The sequence below is a fragment of the Drosophila subpulchrella genome, unplaced genomic scaffold, assembly GCF_014743375.2.
Source record: "Drosophila subpulchrella strain 33 F10 #4 breed RU33 unplaced genomic scaffold, RU_Dsub_v1.1 Primary Assembly Seq36, whole genome shotgun sequence".
NCBI lineage: Eukaryota > Metazoa > Arthropoda > Insecta > Diptera > Drosophilidae > Drosophila > Drosophila subpulchrella.
In genome coordinates this window covers 1,496,038-1,517,094 of record NW_023665582.1, presented here as the reverse complement: position 1 = coordinate 1,517,094, position 21,057 = coordinate 1,496,038, and the positions used below count along the sequence as shown (strand labels likewise).

The following is a 21,057-nucleotide window of genomic DNA, read 5'->3' as shown; positions in this document are numbered from 1 at the left end:
GTTAGTCGAAATAGGGTTCGAAAAACTGGCGTATGACCGGCAATTATAGTAAGTGGAACTTATCTGGAGCGGTTCAAGCCTGCTGGGACAAAATCAAAGAAAACTCCAGGAGAGGAAAATCCAAAGATTTTGAAATCCGGCTTCGACTGGACCAAAATGTTGGGGCGGTGCGGCTTAATCGATGGAAATAGTTGAAGCCCCAAGACTGAATGGTACCCAAAAAACACGGGAGTACTTTTGGGGTTTTTTCGCGACGAGCGTAGGTGTTTATTAGTACACTTTGAAACATGAACTGCCTAAGCCTAACTTAACTTAAGCGCTCCAGAGCAGAGCGGAGACTTAGGGGAGAGATGGAGAGGGAGAGCGGACGGCAGTGCGAGCGAGTTACCGCTGATGTCTTCCTCATGACATCACCTCCGCCTAAACCCCCTCGGGCATTGTCCCATTAGCGGAGATGCCATTCAACCCGGACACCAAACCGCCGACACAGCAGACGGGATACCGAACCGAGTAAACAACTGGGCCACAGGCATCCGGCCGAGAACTGCTGACCTAAGGAGTTTCGCAATCTCAGCATATGTACCCCACTCCCAAGTTAGCTCTCATTTTGTATACTCAGAACAAAAATAAAATCAGTCGAAGAGTGACACTCGACCAAAGAAGTCTATCCTTGTATTTATTGGAATACTATATCTATAATACTGTGACCAGCCACCTCCGGACCGCAGACATAATTACCAGCCACCTCCGGACCGCAGACATAATTGGCGCAGCCGGTATCTAAAAGAACATAGGATGAAACTGACGAGGATCATCTTTATAACCACCATGTAATAAATTGGGTAAGCCAAGGGGCAGAGTGAAAAGTGAAACAGAAGGGGCAAACGTACGAAAAGTGAACAAAAAAATATATAAATAAAACAACGACCTCAGTCAGCGAGTTAGTAAGGCAAAAAAAAATTAATTATTATAACAATGTGTTGTGTATAAAATTTTTTCCAACAAAAAAATAAATACCTATAGTACGATCATCATGATAAAATGCTAAACGAAATTCTATTTTCCTACTTACTGTGAATCGCTAGAAATATGGCTAAATAAATCGGAAAATTTTGTGTGTATCCATATCAAATTGTGACCATCAATCGCTGATCGGCACAAAATGCATCGCGCATTATATGGATATATATATATATAAAAAAAATATCTTACACTGAAAATTATATTTTTTTGCATCCATATCAAATTGTGACCATCAATCGCTGATCGGCACAAAATGCATCGCGCATTATATGGATATATATATTTATATAAAAAATCTTACACTGAAAATTATATTTTTTTACACCCATATCAAATTGTGACCATCAATCGCTGATCGGCACAAAATGCATCGCGCATTATATGGATATATATTTATATAAAAAATCGTACACTGAAAATTATTTTTTTTGCATCCATATCAAATTGTGACCATCAATCGCTGATCGGCACAAAATGCATCGCGCATTATATGGATATATATATATATATAAAAAATGGATGCCTTCATTTAAAATTTTTTGGAGCCTCACAAAATTCACATCTCCACCCATACAAAACTGTGTATATGCATGGCCGGGTATTGTCTCCCTTTCCCCCCATTGCCACGAAACCCGATACTTTTGGGTCTTGGACCCGACGAAGGGCAGCTACAATGTTGCAGGAAAACAACACAAACTCAAAAAAAAAAAAAAAAAAAAAAAAAAAACTCGCTGACTAGGAAAAAAGAGAATTAAAATTGAATAACAAATTTTTATATTGCTCCCTATTCCCCCAACGAGCCCAATCACTTTGCCTCAAGGTTGCCACGACACCACAATAAGACACACACATACACTAATATTGTCTGCATTACAGATTACCAACATAAAACAACAACACGAACAATAATAACTAAATATATACATATTAAACCTTATCTCGACATACATATTTACACAACATAAACTACATACACAAAATAAATTCCTAAGATAGATACACTAAACAAAATTCTCACACGTGGAAACACTTAAACAGGAAAATTCTGACTAAAGCACATATATTGACCAGTATTTACAATTTAAATTTTTTTTTCTCGAAACCTTTAATTACGCAAATACGCAGCTTCACCTAATGTCAAGGAAAACCTTAGTACAAAAAACTAAAACTAGACTAGGCCTCAGGAATAGTACAAGCTTACCTGAAATAAGAGAGGAGGAAACTTTGATCATGGACTCGGGTAACGCCTCCGGGGGTTCTAGGACCACTAGCCCCACCCACAGTGGCATTAACAATATAGGAAATGCTAGTACCATTTCGAACACGTCCACCACTACCCTAAATACCACCCTAAACCCTACAGACATACTAGCCTTTGTCAAGCAATTACCTACTTTCGAGGGGACCCCAGGTACCCTTCAGAAATTTATTGTGAGCGTCGAGGAAATTATTATGTTGGTGAGGGGTACGGACCAAACCCCGTACGGACAGTTGATATTAAGAACTTTGAGGAACAAAATTATAGGCAAGGCGGACGAGACTTTGAACATATTGGACACTAAACTTGAATGGGACAGCATTAGGGAAAACCTTAAACGCATGTATGCATGCAAAAAGACAGAACCGATACTCATCGCCGAAATTCAGAACCTCCCCAGTGGGTTGTCTCTGGGTAAATTATTCTTTGAGATCACCAGACTCCGTAGTGATTTGTTGTCACTCCCTGCAGACTCCGACCACGGAGTAAGTGCGGCATCAAAACGAGCTCTTTACGATGGGATCTGTCTTAATGCCTTTTTAGTGGGGCTACGCGACCCACTCAGAACAGTCATCCGGGCCCGAAATCCGACAACGATCGAGACGGCTTATGAGTGGTGCCAAGCCGAACAGAGTTTTATTTACCAAAAACAAAACAAATCGCAGAACAATAGGTTCAACTCGGACCGTAATAGGCCCTACCAGAAGAGTTCGTATCAAAACAACTCTAGTGGCCGTAATAACTACTCCTCCAATACTCATGGGAAAGACTATCGGGGCAACTCTTATTCCTCGGCAAACCCATTCCGTCAAGGCTCGTACCAAAGCCAGAATCGTACCAATAACAACAGACAGAACAATGACAACAGAGCAGGGGGGTATAACACTGACCGAAATCCTCCACAAAGGTCTGCCTCCAACTTCAACAACATTGACGACAGCTCAAATTTTCAGCAAGAAGCCTCAACCGACAAGTCGGTTACATAAACAAAAAAACACACGGTCTGTCTCTTCCATATATAATTATCACTTTATCTAACTCTCCAGAACCACTAAAATTTCTCGTGGACACCGGTTCCACCTATTCCTTCGTGGACCCAACTCTTATTCCGCAAGGCGCCATACAAAAATTAGAAAATAATGTACGTATCACAACAGTCCTGGAAAGCTATTCACTGACCCGAACTGCTAATTTACCTATACCAGTAGAATTTAAAGAACAAGGCGAAATTCAGTTATTACTTTTCAAATTCCACCCATACTTCGATGGCCTCCTTGGGATGGATTTCTTGACAGACCGAAAAGCGAAAATAAATATCGAAGAACTCAAACTCGAAACCCCATTCACATCGATTAACATTATAACGGAAATTAATAGAAGTACCGACGAACTTTTTATCCAAACACAAAGTAAAGCCATTATAAAACTACCAGTCGACCTTAGTGAAGGTGATTTTCTTTGTAATTCTTTGGAGATAGACAGTAATCTTTCTGTTTCTGGGGGACTCTACACCGCCTCGGACGGACATAGCTTGCTGGAAATAACTAACAGTTCCGAGACTGGGCAGATCCTTTGTCTTGACCAACCACTAAACGTAGAGCCATACAACAAGGAATGTTACGATCAGATAAACGGGGTAACGCTTAATCCAAGTTACCAACAGATCAGAAGAAATCTTAACGAGCACATCCCTACGGACCATTTAAATGACGAGGAAAAGCAAGGATTGCTTAAAGTTTGCAAAAAATTTCAGGATCTATTTTACGACGACGCGACACCTCTCACATTCTCCAACACAGTTAAGCACCCCATCCCGACTACCGACAACATCCCCGTTCATGTTAAAACTTACAGATACCCTTATATACATAAGGAAGAGGTCCGCAAGCAAATAGCAAAAATGCTCGACCAGAATATAATAAGAAACAGCCATTCCCCTTGGGGCGCCCCTGTTTGGGTAGTCCCTAAGAAATCGGACTCATCCAGCCAAAAGAAATGGAGATTAGTAATAGACTTTAGGAAACTGAATGACAAAACCATCACGGACAAGTACCCGATTCCCAATATTAACGACCTTCTTGACAACATTGGCAGGGCAAAATATTTTTCCACCTTAGATTTAGCGAGTGGGTTCCACCAAATTCAGATGGACCCTAGGGATATGGCCAAGACAGCTTTTTCGGTAGAGAACGGACACTTCGAATTCATGAGAATGCCGTTCGGGCTAAAAAACGCCCCAGCTACATTCCAAAGGGTAATGGACAACGTACTAGGAGAACTAGTAGGGGACATTTGCTTGGTCTATCTTGACGATATAATTATATTCTCGGCCTCTCTTCAGAAACACTTGATGGACATAAACTCCGTATTTCAGAAATTACGTCAGGCAAACCTAAAAATCCAAATCACCAAGTCGAATTTCCTAAGGAAGGAAATAGATTTTTTGGGACACGTAATAACCCAGGACGGTATCAAACCAAACCCCGACAAAATAACAGCAGTAAAAAATTTCCCATGCCCAAAAACGACTAAGCAAATAAAATCCTTTTTAGGTCTGTTGGGCTATTATAGGAAATTTATAAAAGACTTTGCTAGAATTACGAAACCTATTTCCCGACAGCTTAAGGGTGGCAAATCTGTCGTTATAGATGCAGAATTTATAGAGGCATTTGAAATTTGCAAAACCCTCCTAACGAACAACCCGATTTTACAACACCCAGACTTCCACAAACCATTTACTCTTACCACAGACGCCAGTAACTTCGCCATTGGAGCCGTTCTTTCTCAAGGCCCCGACGGGTCCGACAGACCAATTTGTTTCGCGAGTAGAACCTTGAACGAGGCAGAAACTCGGTATTCAACAATAGAGAAAGAGATGCTGGCAATAATCTGGGCAGTTAAGTACTTTCGGCCATATGTGTATGGCAACAAGTTCAAGATCATTACCGACCATAAACCCTTAGTTTGGTTGCAAAATTTCAAGGGCCAAAACCCGAAACTCCTCCGATGGAAACTAACACTTTCCGAGTATGACTACGATATAGTCTACAAAAAAGGCTCACAAAACGTCATTGCGGATGCTTTAAGTAGAATCGAACCAAACACACTTATCAATGACGTCGACCCACATATTTTAGACAAAATTCCGTTAGCTAAGAAGCCACTTAACACATTTAACATGCAGGTTATATTTGAAATCGGGCAGACCTCCTCGGTCTCGGTGAGCACACCATTCAAAAATAAAAACCGGACACACATAACGGAACCTTCTTTTAACTTACAAAAAATCACAGATATTTTGAAGCCCATTTTAATACCCAACAAAACCTTAGCCGTTCACTCGTCCGACGTAATTTTCGAAGTAATTCAAGAAGCTTACTCAAAATATTTCGCGGACTCTCAACTGTATAAGGTTTACAGGTGTCTTATTGTTCTACACGAACCTGTTGACCCCGAGGAAATTAACAGTTTGATAAGAACCCACCACTCTAACAACAATCATAGAGGGGTGGAAGAGATGTACCAGCATCTAAAAAGGGAAATCTATGTACCCCAATTAAAGTCTCTAATCTCCCAGAATATTCGGGATTGCGAAATATGCCTCACTCTCAAGTACGATAGGTCCCCACAGAAACCACCATTTGTACTGCCAGAAATACCAAATAGGCCCCTGGATATATTACACACAGACATATACACTATTAATAATAATTATAACAACAATTATTGACAAATTTTCTAAATTCGCTCAAGCCTACCCACTCACCAATAGAAACTCCATACTTGTTACTAAAGCTTTCAAGACCTTCTTTTGCCAATTTGGGATCCCTAAAAAATTAATACTTGACCAGGGAGCCGAGTTCTCTGGAGCCGTTTTTAAGGACTTTTTGGCACAATACGAAATAGAGCTACATGTCACTTCTTTCCAACAATCAAGTAGTAACTCGACAGTGGAACGGCTACATTCAACCTTAACTGAAATCTATAGGATAATTCTGAGTAAGAGGAAGGAATTAAAGTTAACCCTAGAGCATGACGAGATACTTTCCGAAACAATAATAACTTACAACAATGCGATCCACTCTAGTACAAACTTAACCCCCTTTGAACTTTTTAGTGGTCGTACCCACATTTTCGACAAAACAATTAAGTTCGACAATGAGCATGATTATTTACTAAAACTAAACGAATTCCAAACTACCTTATACCCCGACCTAAAAAAGCGCATGCAGGATGCCACCAAAAAACGAACGGACCGTCTAAACGAAAACAGGACAGACCCTCCTGACTTACCGGTTGGTATTTCTATCCTCCGCAAGGAAAATAGGAGAAATAAAATAACACCTCGGTATAGTAAACACAAAGTTCTGCTAGACAGCGGGGTAACATTGCGGACTATAAGAAAACAAAAACTGCACAAACAGAAAATTAGGAAAACCACACTACAAACAGATAACTTATAAACCTACTTTCGAGACTTGGACACTTTACTTAAAATATAATTTTACAGATTGACCCTGGGAACTACTCAACGGTTCGTTAGTGAAATCCTGGACAACGATCAACCCCTTTTAAAAATCAACTTGGGAACGGCGAGAGTGGTGAAGTCCTTTAAAATTTTTAATCATGTCATTCACCTCACCAACTATGAAGACTCAGTAACTAAGATACACGAGGTGATAGGAAACTTACCCGACCAACAGGGCCTTGAAGAGCTGAAACTCACGTTACACCAAAAATTAGCTCAGGTTCAACAAAGATTAAATTCCTTGCTTCCTAACAATGGAAGAAGTAGGCCAAAAAGAGGATTAATTAATGGGTTAGGCCACATAGTGAAAGTAGTCTCGGGGAATATGGACGCCTATGACGAGGCAAGAATAAACAAGGAACTAAGCTTCTTACGCGGAAACTCCGAATTTAACACTAATTTCCAGAACGAAACGCTTGTAAGATTCGAAGAGATAAATGAACATATCAACAGGGAACAGGTACTTATAAGCAACTTTATAAACTCGTACCAAAATAAAATTTTTAAAGAAATAGATGAAGAATATAAAAACATTCAACTCATCCAATATATAGATAGGATTAACTTCAATATAGACTTACTCTTCAATCACTTAAACAATATTGCGGAAAGCTTGCTGTTTGCTAAATTAAAGTTAGTACCAAAATACCTATTAAATTCGGTCGAATTAGAGAAAATAAAAAACGTACTATCACAACAAAAAATAGAAGTACAGCTAGAACACGAACTATATAATGTGCTTTCTTTAGAATCAACCACCCTTAATAAAACACTCATATTCCATATCAAAGTTCCAATTTTGTCAAAAGAATCTTATAATTTGTACCGTCTTATTTCACTACCACTAAACAAAACTATGTATGTAAACTTACCTAATGTTATAATTAAGAATGACCTAGAAATTAAGATAATTGAGACACCTTGTATAAAAGTGGGAGGTACACACATTTGCGAAACTCCTCTAACACCCAATAACACAGAATGCCTTCACAACCTGCTGGACGACAAAGAAGCGACCTGCAGCACAACGAACAGAGGTCACCAACCACAAATCTTCGTTCCTTTAAAGGGGTTGATGGTAATCCTCAACGTGGAGAATCTGAACATTACTTCCAACTGCATTTCGAGCAGGATCTTCAACGGTCCCATGCTTATAAAATACGATAATTGTTCTATATCCGCTAATGGGACAAAATACGTCGAGGCCGCCACTACAATAATAGACGACATCGAGATAAACCTTCCCCATGTCCAGAATTTAACAACAATCCCAACGGACGAACCCTTAAACCTTCAGGCACTACACCTTAGTAATCTGGAAAATGGATTGGCAGTCACCAACATAGAGGAACGAACCACCACTCACCTGTCGATTATATACCTACTCGTTGCACTGTCGATTTTGATTACGGCTGTTGCCTGGACCTTTAACAGGAAGGAGATAATTCTTTCACCCACCCCGGCGGACCCCATTGTCACTCCCACCATACCTTCGTTATGGCCATCGTTCCAAGCTAAGGGGGGAGGAGTTACCGCTGATGTCTTCCTCATGACATCACCTCCGCCTAAACCCCCTCGGGCATTGTCCCATTAGCGGAGATGCCATTCAACCCGGACACCAAACCGCCGACACAGCAGACGGGATACCGAACCGAGTAAACAACTGGGCCACAGGCATCCGGCCGAGAACTGCTGACCTAAGGAGTTTCGCAATCTCAGCATATGTACCCCACTCCCAAGTTAGCTCTCATTTTGTATACTCAGAACAAAAATAAAATCAGTCGAAGAGTGACACTCGACCAAAGAAGTCTATCCTTGTATTTATTGGAATACTATATCTATAATACTGTGACCAGCCACCTCCGGACCGCAGACATAATTACCAGCCACCTCCGGACCGCAGACATAATTCGCGCGAGATGTAGACATCTGGATAAAACTGCCGCTCGACACTGCCTCCTGAAATTAAACGCCCTTTTGACGTGAACAGTTACTTCTACGCGATATATATATATATTTTGTTTTTGTAAAATGTGTTCTATCGTGTTTCTATCGCGCAGAAATTAATAAGAAGTGACTTCTGGACGACAGGCGATAGAAATATCGCCCTTTTGCTTGCAGGGAACTGCTCAGAGCCAGAACTTCAGAAACAGCGGCAGAGGCATATGTGCAAGCCCACGGGTCGAGACCGCTGCTTCTGTCGGCCATCACTCACTTATATCAACAGTTAAAATCTGAAAATTCATGAAAAGGTATATCAATTAAAGTTTTCGCCGCTATGTGGAGACAGTTTGCGAAATCGGAAATATTCTTGCGTCCAAAATGAAAGAATGCCTTAAATGAAAGAAATTTGAATTGGAATCAAAGTTTTTCGAGTGTAAAATACAAATAAAAATACGAATGTAAAAATACAAATACAACGCAACGTCAATCGCAAGAAGTAAACAAATCCGCCTTGCCCCTAACAGGTTGTAATTTATTTTTACAACTGCCCTTTAGGAAAAGCTGAAAGCAATAAAGACAGACGTCCAAAACATTAAATTTATATCTCTATCAGCTGAGAATAAATAAACTTATGACTTTGATTTCACGCAATGAAGACATCGTGAAATTTTTTTAACCGCAGGCTTCTCCACTTAGCGGCAGTCCAATGAAGTTTTCGAATTTTATTTTAAACGATTACCATTTATGAAGTGTCCAAAGACACTTCACATATTCACATATGAATACAAACATACACACACACAATATACGCCAAATACAAATACAAAAAAACATATCCAAACATGTGCGTATGTATGTATGTTTCTTGCTTACATTGCGAAAGAAATGTTGGGTTTGTTTGCTTCATCAATACGATTTCCTGTACATTGCGAAAAATGAAAGCCTAAAATTTAATAAATAACTATAAATATAAAAGTTTTTCAGTGATTTTTATTATAAAAATTAAAAATAAAAATCTTATACCAAAATCTTTTGAACAAATTGGTATATTGAAAATATCTAAAAACACCTATGATCTACGAGTCTATACCAATGAACTTGAGGATCTTTAGATAGGATGGACCGTTCTTTTCTTAGCTAGAGCACTATATCTTACACTTGGTTTCATATTCATTAAGTAGTTGGAAAAGGCGGCTTCTTGGAAAATTTGCATATTAATGGCCCCCGCCCCCTTACTAATTTACATATTAATGACCCCCGCCCCTCACTAATTAGCATATTTTAGGACAATTAGCATAATCCATAAATTAACGGATTTTAATAGGTAAGAGTATACTTAATTGCCGCCACCCACACCTCCATGTGACAATACTGATCACGTGACCTTTTTTCTCATTATGAGCAATTAATATTCAGCAGCTGTTACTGTGCACGTAAGAAAGGTCGCACACTTTCCCCACATCCCCATGTGACTATATTGATCATGTATCCTTTTCCTCATTATGATCAATAAATATTGAGCAGGTGTTTCTGTGCACGTGAGAAAGGTCGCACTCCCATGATATCCAAAGGTTGTTATCTTAGAGGAAAATGTCCGATCATGTTGGGGAAAGGTGTGATCACGTACCCTTTTGCCTCATTATCACAGTGTGTCGCACACCCAAAGTATCCAAAGATGGTTATCTTAGAGGAACATGTTCGATCATGTTGGGGAATAATTTTTCCTATAATTGTAAAACTAATTTAGAAATCAAAAGAACCCCAATAAAATAGATCCCTCAAGTTTATTATTCTCAGATGCGGAATATTTTCAAACGCACATTTTTGTTTCCGCCCCAGAACGTTTAACCGGTAAAAATTGTCTAAGATTCTCTCTCTTCCACAAATGGGCCATAAACATGTCATAAAAGGGGTTCAAGCAAGAGCTACCCGAACATGCGCACCTGTTCATTACAGTATACATCTCAAGACCATTGATAAGGGATGAAATCATGACTGTATAGAATCTCTCAAGTAGCCGATATACCTTAATCCAGAAAATATTTTTCCATTCTCAATTCAATATCAATAGAAAAACTGAGTCACGGGTATATGATAATAGAGTCACTCGACTATAGTGTTCTCTCTTGGTATAATACAAATTACGGAATCACTAAATTTGGCAATTAGTTTTATGAAAATCAATAATTTATTTATTTATTTATTTGTTTATATCCTAGCGCTACAAGTGCACACTTATAATTATCGAGCTAGTCACATTGAGTTGACATTTTATATTATTATTATTTTTAAATTATTTAAACAATTTCTCTCGATCTCTTAATTAATATTAATGACTAACATCAAAATTTTCTTAGTTACTATTATTATTGTTTTTAATATATTTTTTTTATTTTTTTATTTTATTTCATTTTATTTAATTTTTATACTTATGTGTACTGGTATTTTAAAAGATCTTAAACATTATTGTAAAATTGAGTTGCGCTCCTAATTGTTTTGTATTGGTGCGGTAGATTGTTCCATAACCGGATACCATTTATTAAAAATTGCCTTCTGGAACACAGTGTTTGTACTCGAGGGCATATGTAATTTTTGGTTCTTACAGATGTGGCTGGGGTAAGTTTATTGAAAAGATATTTTGGTTCTCCACTCGTCACTATTTTGTGAAAGAAGATTAAAATTCTGAGATCGATCCAGGAGGTCAAGTTAAGGTCAAGTATTTTATATGTCAGTTCTGATACATGGTCGAAACGTCTTAAGTTAAACACATAACGGACAATTGAATTGAAAGCTACAGTTAATGTGCGCAAATCCCGCGCATCACAATTTCCAAAAATTTCTATGCCGTAAAAGAGAGTGGGCAGCAGGATAACTTTGGCGATTAATAGTCTAACTTCCTCAGTTAGGAACGATTTAGAGAATGAAAATTTTCTCAACAGAGCATATGTACGCCCTGTCGCTTTGACTATATGGTTGCTCCATGATAAAGTATTGTTAAATGTTATCCCTAGATTAACTGCATTCACTTCATAGCTTATCGGCGTATGGTTTATATATCATTTTTGGAGTGAAAGTGTTGAAAGTTGCTTTTTACCAATTACCAAGCACTTTGATTTTTTAGGATTTATACCCAAGCCATTTTCCTTTGCCCATTTTTCAATTAGCCACAACATTTTATTACTTATACGAACACAGGCACGTATTTCAGTTACAGGTCTACTAACATATATTTGGACATCATCAGCATATAAATGTACTTCAGGATACTAGGGAGATCATTGACATATATAGAAAACAATAAAGGGCCTAGCATAGATCCCTGTGGCACTCCCCTGGATAAGTTCCGGAGAGAAGAAACTTGCGTCCCAGAGACGACAGCTTGATATCTATTCGTTAAGTACGACCTAATAAGCTTCGCCGCATTAGTTGAGAAATTAAACATATTCCTAAGCTTGGTACAGAGAATGTTATGATTCACAGAATCAAAAGCCTTACTGTGGTCAAGTAGCGTCAAAAACGTTACTCAGTTACTGTCCAGTTTTTGTCTTATATCCTCAACAATATTAGTGATTGCAGTAATACAACTCCTTTTCTTACGGAATCCAGATTGTTTTTCATCAAGTAGAGAATTATTAGCTAAGTATAGTTGAATCTGTGAGGACATAAGGTTTTCAAAGACTTTTGATAGAAAACGTAATATTGAAATAGGTCTATAGTCATTGTTTAGCTTAGGAATTGGGAAAATTTTGGCGTTTTTCCATATTGTCGGAAATGAAGACGTTGTAATAGCCGTGTTAAAAATATATGTAACATGGGGCAACATTAAGGGGAGCAAAAGCTTAAAAAATTTGGGACTCATATTATCGAGACCAACAGCATCGGACTTGACATGCAGAATACTAGCAAGGACATCACTTTGGTTTATACATATAAAGCTAAAACTATTAACACAGAGGGGTTGAGTATTCAGGTACGGATTGCATGTTGCTTCAGGTACATCTATTTCCAAAAACTTTTTGTTTAACAATTCAACATCCACCTCAGACTCTGTCTGTTGCTTACATTTTCCTATACCTAACCGTTTTAGTTTGTTCCATCTGTTTTTTGAGTTAACCCAGTTATTAAATTGTATGTTATAATGCTCTTTCTTTGCTGATTTTATCTTTTTGTTTACTTTTACCCTAGCCTCTTTGTATTGTTTTCGAAATTCATCAGTTTTGTATCGCTTCCACCGGAGGTAAGCTACATCTCGCTGACGGGTTAGGTTTTTGATTTCACTACTGAACCATGGATTTTGCATTGGCTTAATCACCTTGGTCCTTAGGGGCACAAACTTGTTGAACAAATACTGGACATTGTTGGTTAAAACCTCTAATTGACAATCTACATGACGAAGGTGGTAAATACGTGACCAGTCACAACACAAAAATTCCGTTTTTAATTCATTATAGTTTATATTTTTATAATCTCTATACGTAAAAGAATTGATTTTGCTGTCAAAGGTCAAGTCGTATGTTAAAAATATTAAGTCGTGTCTGGAGAAGGCTGGTACAGAAACCTGGTCATAATGTATGATTTTGCTAGGGTCATTGATAAGAAATAAGTGAAGTAATGTATCACAGTGGCTGCTATAGTGCGTGGGGATCGTTTCGTTTACGGAAAACAAACCTAGGGATTTAAAGTTATCTACGAGATGGCTTTCTGACAATAGGTTGCTGTTAAAATCTCCTGCCAATATGATGTCAGTGTATTCCAACGAAATGTCTGAAACAACATTAAGTAATGCTACGGGTCATTACTTTGTCCGATTCGGTCTATAAATGCAACCTAGAAGGGTTCTTCCATGGGATTTATTGGGAAGTTCTAATAGAATGTATTCAATAGTACTGTCACTTGGCTGTTTAAGTGCCACTTTACATTTCAGCTTCACATTCACGTATATAGCCACACCTCCTGCATGACCAGTACGATCGGACCGATAAACATTGAAGCCTTTACAAACAATAGACGAATCACATAGATCATTTACAAACCACGTCTCAGACACACATATCACATCGACATTAGACTGAGTGAAAAGGAATCTAAACTCATCAATCTTCTTTAGCAAACTTTGTGCATTTAAGTGAACGATTTTGAGACCATTTTTATAACTACTTATAGTTTTTATCATGGCACTAGCTATGGAACAAACTTCCTCATCCTGCATTGTTGTTATCAATGATATTAGGGGCGCAATCTCAATATTCAATGCGTATCTTATACATTTCTTAAAGTAAACTAGTTTTAAACCTATCTTAATTAAGAGGATACGATTTATACGCTTAAGAACGAAAGCTATCAGCTTCAGGTCCAGCCGAAGCGTTAGTGAGAGATGTACAAAGTGGATCGGGTGAATGATTAATGGACGAAAGTTCCTCCATACTGTTAATGCAACATACACCCTCTCTTCGAGTGCAGCGCACGTGCACAAGGCCGCGTCGTGTAAAAACAGCCGTAAGGATTTTATGTTTTTTCATGCGCATAGCCTCTTTAAAGATGAGATAATGCTCTTTTAACAATTGCTCATTAATATAAATGAACGCTTCTGAATTGAAACCCAGAAACTGCAAGCTAAGTTGTTTCTTGTACTCTCGCCTGTACATTCCGACTTGACTAAGCAGCTTGATCTTTTCGCGTGGGTTTAGCATTTTAATTATTATCACTGGATCCACATGTGTTTGTTGTGATTTCCTTGCTCGGAAGATATCGCAGACTTTTGGTGGTGGAGTCAGCTGGAGATTACAGCATAGCTTGTGATAGAGAGCACTGAGATCTTCACCTTCGACGTAGGGAAATAATTATTATTCCAAGCCTGTTTTGCCTTGTGTGCGGCAAATTTATTAAAAACCTAAATTTTGCGAGTAAAATTGAAGAAATTTCTTTTTACCATGTTATTGATTATTGCTAGATCTTAAAACACCATGTACGCCACAGAAAATTTGTGATTCTTGCAGAATTGATCTTTATAAAAGAAAAGAACGAAAAAAGTATGATTTATTTTGTTTTTTAAAGCGGAGGATCCCACGGCCACACCTCCAGCCCAACCGACCGAGGGCCGTTGACGTCTGTCGTACGGCACGAATTCGCGAGGTGATAGACGCCTAGAAAAATAAAGACATTCGAGGAAAAAAAGTTGGATCTTATTTTGTGCTACAATATTGAATATTAATGGTTTTAAGAGAGGCTGATATTGAGATAATAGGATAAAGTCTATTATAGTCAGAACATAATACTCTGAAAGGTTCATGCAAGACATAGTTAGATTTACAATGATTTAAAATTAACCTGCATGGAACACATTTGGAGGAAACCTTTAGCCACTTTACTAATGGCTACCTTTGATTAACTAAGAAAACAGGCTTGGAAAGAAACGCGTACCCACTTCCTGATCGAATAGCCATCAAGCCACACAGTTCTTCAGAAAACTTTTCCTCGTTCAGATTAAATAGTTTCAGTTTTTTTTGATTATTTGCGATATCGCCGAAGTAACTTCTGGAAGTGTCGCCGAAGTTACTCCTAGAAGTGTCGCCGAAGTGGCACATTTCTTCCCGACGGGATTCACTTCCGCGATCCGAATGCGATATCGACGAAGTAACTTCTGGAAGTCACTCAGAAGTGACTTTACATATGCCTGTAGAAGATACCTAGGGCCTTGTCCTTGTATACAAGATCCCTGGCATGTAGGAAATTTTGCTGAACAATGTTATTTAGGTCCAGCTCCGACATAAGAAATTTACTAATAACCATTTCTAAAAGAAACAGAAACAAAAATTGTTGTTTGTTTAGTCAAAATAAAATTAAACTAGAATACAATACCTTGTACAATGAAATATGTTGAGAATCGTTGGATGCAGTTACACGCCAAGTAATAATCGTACAGCTCACGATAAGCACGTTATTTCGCACCCTTTGTTGAGAGGGACACTTAAATATGTTAAACATTTAAAACATTTAGAAAAACGAAGCTTTATTTTGTAAACGCACAAATTTGATGCAAAACCCCACTGTCCACAGACAAATCGCGCAACGAAATGACACTCGGGTGAATAATAATAGCGTGGGTCAAAAGGAAGACCCGAGAAATTTTCCGAAAAAAAGGGGTAACGGAAATTCTATCGCGCATAAGTGTCTCAGAAGTTACTTCTTCACGATCCCGACCCTTTTTGTTTTTGTAAAATGTGTACTATCGTCTTTCTATAGTCCAGAAGTGACTCAGAAGTTACTTCTTCGCGATACATGTATATTTTGTTTTTGTAAAATCTGTACTATCGCCTTTCTATCGCGCAAAAGTGTCTCAGAAGTTACTTCTTCGCGATACCGACCCTTTTTGTTTTTGTAAAATGTGTACTATCGCCTTTCTATCGTCCAGAAGTGACTTAGAAGTTACTTCTACGCGATATATATATATATTTTGTTTTTGTAAAATGTGTTCTATCGTGTTTCTATCGCGCAGAAATTAATAAGAAGTGACTTCTGGACGACAGGCGATAGAAATATCGCCCTTTTGCTTGCAGGGAACTGCTTAGAGCCAGAACTTTAGAAACAGCGGCAGAGGCATATGTGCAAGCCCACGGGTCGAGAGCGCTGCTTCTGTCGGCCATCACTCACTTATATCAACAGTTAAAATCTGAAAATTCAATTCCGCTATGTGGAGACAGTTTGCGAAATCGGAAATATTCTTGTGTCCACATTTTTGAAGCAAGTGTTTAATTTTTATATGCACATTCTACTAGTGCCTATGAAGCCCAGGTTTGCTACAGCCTACTCTCTAATTTAGAACAATTTTCATTTAATTTTTTAATTTCTATCGGCGTGCCAAAAATGTTATAAATTGGACAGTTAGTTAATAAGTTAAATTGGTTAGTTAACTACGGGTTTGCCTTCGATCGATCGTTAGCGGATTATTATTTGACCAGAGTTTATTAATGTTCTGTTCGCGTAACACTATAAGGTTACACTAGCCTAAAAACATAAACAATCGTCAAAATCAGATCTGGACATTGTAGTTAACAATGCAAAGACACAAAAATGTTGTGCCGTTATTTTAATATTAAGTTTTTCTTTCGGGAATAATTGGCTTAATGTAAAAATGTTTGCAAAGCCTATAAAAGATTGGTTATGGCCATTGCATATACATATAAGGACTTTGAAAGAGTTTTTTTTTAAAACCCAATTTTTCTGGGACACTCCAGTGTGAATAACCACAAAATCGAGTTGCGTTGCAAGCCCAAACGGTAAACAATTATATCTTTCTAAAAACTGCAAGCAAGTTTAACCTGAAAAACTAATTTCAACGACATAAAACACATGTCGTTATCTTCAGTCTTCAGTTTTTCCCCCATAGTTCTACTGTTAAATACAATTTTTGTTACACAATACTGTTGAACAAACTTCTGTACTTACAGACAAACAAAGGACAGTCCCCAAATATTGTTTTTTTAGTAAATATTGAGTTTTAATAAATGCGGTGTTTTTATATAAAGTTTTATTAAGAATACAACCAAGGTTTTAAAAGTTCATACCCATCGATCCCAATCTAATTTTCTGTATCTTTTTTTTCTGACTTGATTTTTTTAAAGCACCTTTTTTAGTTTTGATGTATGAGTATCTTACACAATATTAAGTTTTTTAAGACTCTAATTATCATTATTACATTTATATTTTATATCATATTTGTATTGAGTTTCATTTTCGATTTATATACAATCAATTATACACTTTCAAAAAATTACACCGGAATAAAACACAACCGTCCCGTCTACAACACCTCACACATCAATCTACGTTCGAGTGTGCAGGCCAACTGGCCGTTGGCAGTTGGCGCACTCGCTTCGGACGACTCTCCAATAAAACGGAATTGGGACATGTTATAGCAGGCACCTTTTGTACAGTACCCGATGATTGGCTGCGAAAAAAAATGGGTAATGTCTAAATCAACAGCAAGCCTAGGGTTTTGCGCACAAAAATTAAAACACACTTGGACTAAAACCGTGTCCATGTTTCTATAATATATTTATATATATGTTTTGCATATTCTTTCTCGTTCTCAGTTGAATCTGCAGCACCACCCACTGCAGGCCAGTTGTACAGCAGTAAGTAAAGCTTAATTTTATATGACCAAATAATTATAAAATCTTTATACATTTGTAGTTTTTTTTGTGAATGCAGTGCCCTTTATCGCCTTCGGATTTCTGGACAATTTTATCATGATCATGGCGGTAAGTTTTGTGTTCAAACCTATCATATCAACACGTCTAGCTATTGCAATTTGCAGGGCGAATATATTGAATATTATTTGGGCCACTTTATAACGCTATCTACGATGGCAGCCGCTGGACTTGGAAACACCATAAGCGATATTCTGGGTATTACCATGGCCACCTACGTTGAAAACGGCTGCCAGATATTGGGTTTAAAGCAGCCGAAGTTGACTCCAGCGCAGTTCGAATTGAAGTCTAGCAAGCGGTCATCAAGCTACGTAGGTCACCCAAAGAACAAATAATAATAAATTATTGTTCAAATAAAATTTATATCCTTCCAGGGACGTGTTGTCGGCATCACTGTAGGGTGTTTACTTGGAATGTGTCCTCTGTGGTTTATGGAGGAGAAAACAAATAAAGAAGATGTCGATGACTAAATCCATAACAGCTACAAAGTCATAATAGCCTAGACAATTATAACTAACATCGTTTCTATGAGCTCACCAATTATTTTTCATGGCTTATTTAAATCATGGCTTAAAATCAAAAAATATTTTTTTCATAAATTGCAATCAAACCTTTTATAAAATATTTAGCTAATAAGACTTTTCAATATTCAATGTCGTTTGTCGCTATTTTCGAAGTCATGTTTTTTTAACTGGCTGCCACGATATCTCCATCGAGTTGACCAATCCCTTTCTTAGTAGTAGAATATGTTCAGCAAACATGTGGCTATCTTATGAACTGAAACAGTTGGAATAAAAGCAAAACATAAACAAAAAAATTTTTTTTTTCATTTTAACTTCACTTTAACTGTCACTTTTGATGTTATTGAATTGAAAACTGTCGTTCATATAGATTAAAATGCTGTTTGTCTTTTTGATTTACTCGTTCGGCTACCGTAAGAGTATCTTTTCATACCCGTTAATCGTAAAAAAAAGGGTATATTGTATTAAATCATATATATTCTTGGTCTGCTTCCTGAGCATCGAAAGCTTGTTTCATGGGAGTATCACGCCACTCTAACGCCCACAAGCGACCAAAACGATAATCCTGTCTGCCTGGCGCCCACATTTTTAAATATTTTGTGAAAGTGTTAATGGGACTTTGTTCTTATTATCAATAACTACCTACATGCCAAAAATTGTTCAACTCGGACCATTCATTAAAAACTTATTAAGCAAATAGGTAGCGTTTTTGTGGAGTGAAATCTCGGAAACAGCCAATTTGCTGCATGCATTTCTTCATCTCCCTCGATTTCCATTTTGCTAAATGCCATAGCTCGAAAATAACTGTTGACCGTTTTTCTTCTTCAGCTCTCGTTGCGAGCACAACCGAAAAAGTTCATACTCTCTCGTTCTCGCTCTGAGCAAGAGACTCTTGCTGTCTTCATTTATGTTTTCTTTTGAGCGCTTTTCGTTGAGCTCTTTGTATGTCGCTCTTTCAATGAGCAGTGCGTAAAAGGCGGAACGAGAAACGCTAGCACAATGAGAGAGAGAGAGAAAAACTCAACGCAAACGGTCTTCACATTTACTTTCGTTGTTGTAAAAAAGAAATAATATAATTTGTTTAATAGAACAATTTAAATATATTTTCAAATAATTTTGTTAGCGATCGCAATTAATACTTGTATATTTCGTCTGCAAAACAGACGCTTAACGATTTGCTTGCCTATGCGTGTGAATGTATACCAATACATACGCAAAAACCTTTTGCTTCACTGAACACGACAAAAAAAAAACGGTCTTGGAACAACCAGAACAAAACAGAATAGAAAAAAAAACAGTTTCGCTCAGAGCGCGAGCGAGCTCATTCAAGAACCCATAAATCGGTTGCTCTCTGAGTCTTTTCGTAAAGAGACAACTAGAAACGGTCGACAGTTATTTTCGAGCTCTGCTAAATACCGATAATCTTTTAGTAGAGGCCATCAACTATAGCGCGTTCTCTTGTTTTAAGGTTCAATCGTACTTTGAGGTAGTAATCACATTCTTTAAGCTAATTTACTTTTTCCTTTCAAAAACATTGTTTATATCGTTTTTAGCGTAAGCTATCGACTAAAACATGAGTTAAACAAATCATTAAAATTTATTATTTGCATTTTTCATTTGGTTGTCGACGAGTGCACATGACACAGTTTTCAGCTGTTCCCTACACTGTTCCCAACACTTTGGTTCAGTAGAGCCAAAACCCTAAGTTCCGGGATTTTCCTCTCCTGGAGTTTCCTTGGACTTTCACCACCAGCTTCGGTGGCTTGAACCTCTTCAGATAAGTTCCACTTATTATTATTATTGGCCGATCATACCGTAATTATTTCAGAACGTCTTTTTGACCATTTCGGAGATTAAGTCCGACATAACGACAAAAATCACAATTTCATAGTCTCAAAATAGTTTCATTGACATCCAAAAGTTTGCAGATCCGCAGTACCAATTGTTTCCATTAAACTACGAATTAGGAGAAATTCCTGTTGTACTATTTAATACACACATATTGCAATAATATATTTTTAATTTCAAGTGTGTGTAAAACGTAAAGCAGTCACAGAGAAAATTACTTATTTTTAAGTTTTTCCTGATAAAATTGCGCTTTTCATTTTTTGTGCTACAGCTGCTTGTATTAGTTCTAATACAGTCCACTTCAACTTTGTTTCTCTACCTACACTTACTAATAAATTATTTCCGAAATTAAACAAAGTTAAACGTCTGCAATTAGATTGTGGAGTTGATAAACAAACGCACATACAAACATATATAAGCGAAGACTTTTCAGATCCCGCAAACATTTGTTTAATTTCAACGCTATTTCACCACGTATACTCCAGTGGGTCAAAGGCTCACAATCAATTTTCTATTCAAGTAGACAAAATTAACGTCCGTAATTTTTTACGAAAGTCCGAACATGACATATATAATAGTCATATATATTGAATCCGAGCTTCAGTGTGACCATGTTTTTCTAGTATGTTTCCCATTTATTAATTACTTTAGTAAATATTTTTTTGACCAAAAATAAAATATTTCCGTTCGAAAACATTCGATAAAACTGAAATCCCGCTTCGTAAC

At 37.6% G+C, this 21,057-nt stretch overlaps 1 protein-coding gene across 8 annotated transcripts in view; it reads left to right on the top strand.

Annotated features, from left to right (window-relative positions):
- The window catches only part of LOC119561739 (transmembrane protein 65-like), a 121,291-nt gene extending 100,588 nt beyond the window's left edge, over positions 1–20,703 (top strand). For 2 of the 8 annotated variants that reach the window (XM_037875219.1, XM_037875218.1), the window contains 5 exons: positions 17,594–17,716; positions 17,846–17,887; positions 17,946–18,013; positions 18,070–18,273; positions 18,337–20,703. In XM_037875219.1, coding sequence (XP_037731147.1) covers positions 17,594–17,716; positions 17,846–17,887; positions 17,946–18,013; positions 18,070–18,273; positions 18,337–18,432 — 533 coding nt within the window. In that variant the 3' untranslated portion in view covers positions 18,433–20,703. Of the gene's footprint in view, positions 1–454; positions 1,250–6,791; positions 10,408–17,593; positions 17,717–17,845; positions 17,888–17,945; positions 18,014–18,069; positions 18,274–18,336 lie in introns of those variants that run through there. The other 6 variants (XM_037875221.1, XM_037875220.1, XM_037875217.1 and 3 more) reach the window with 4 other exon arrangements.
- Positions 20,704–21,057: the final 354 nt, after the last annotated feature.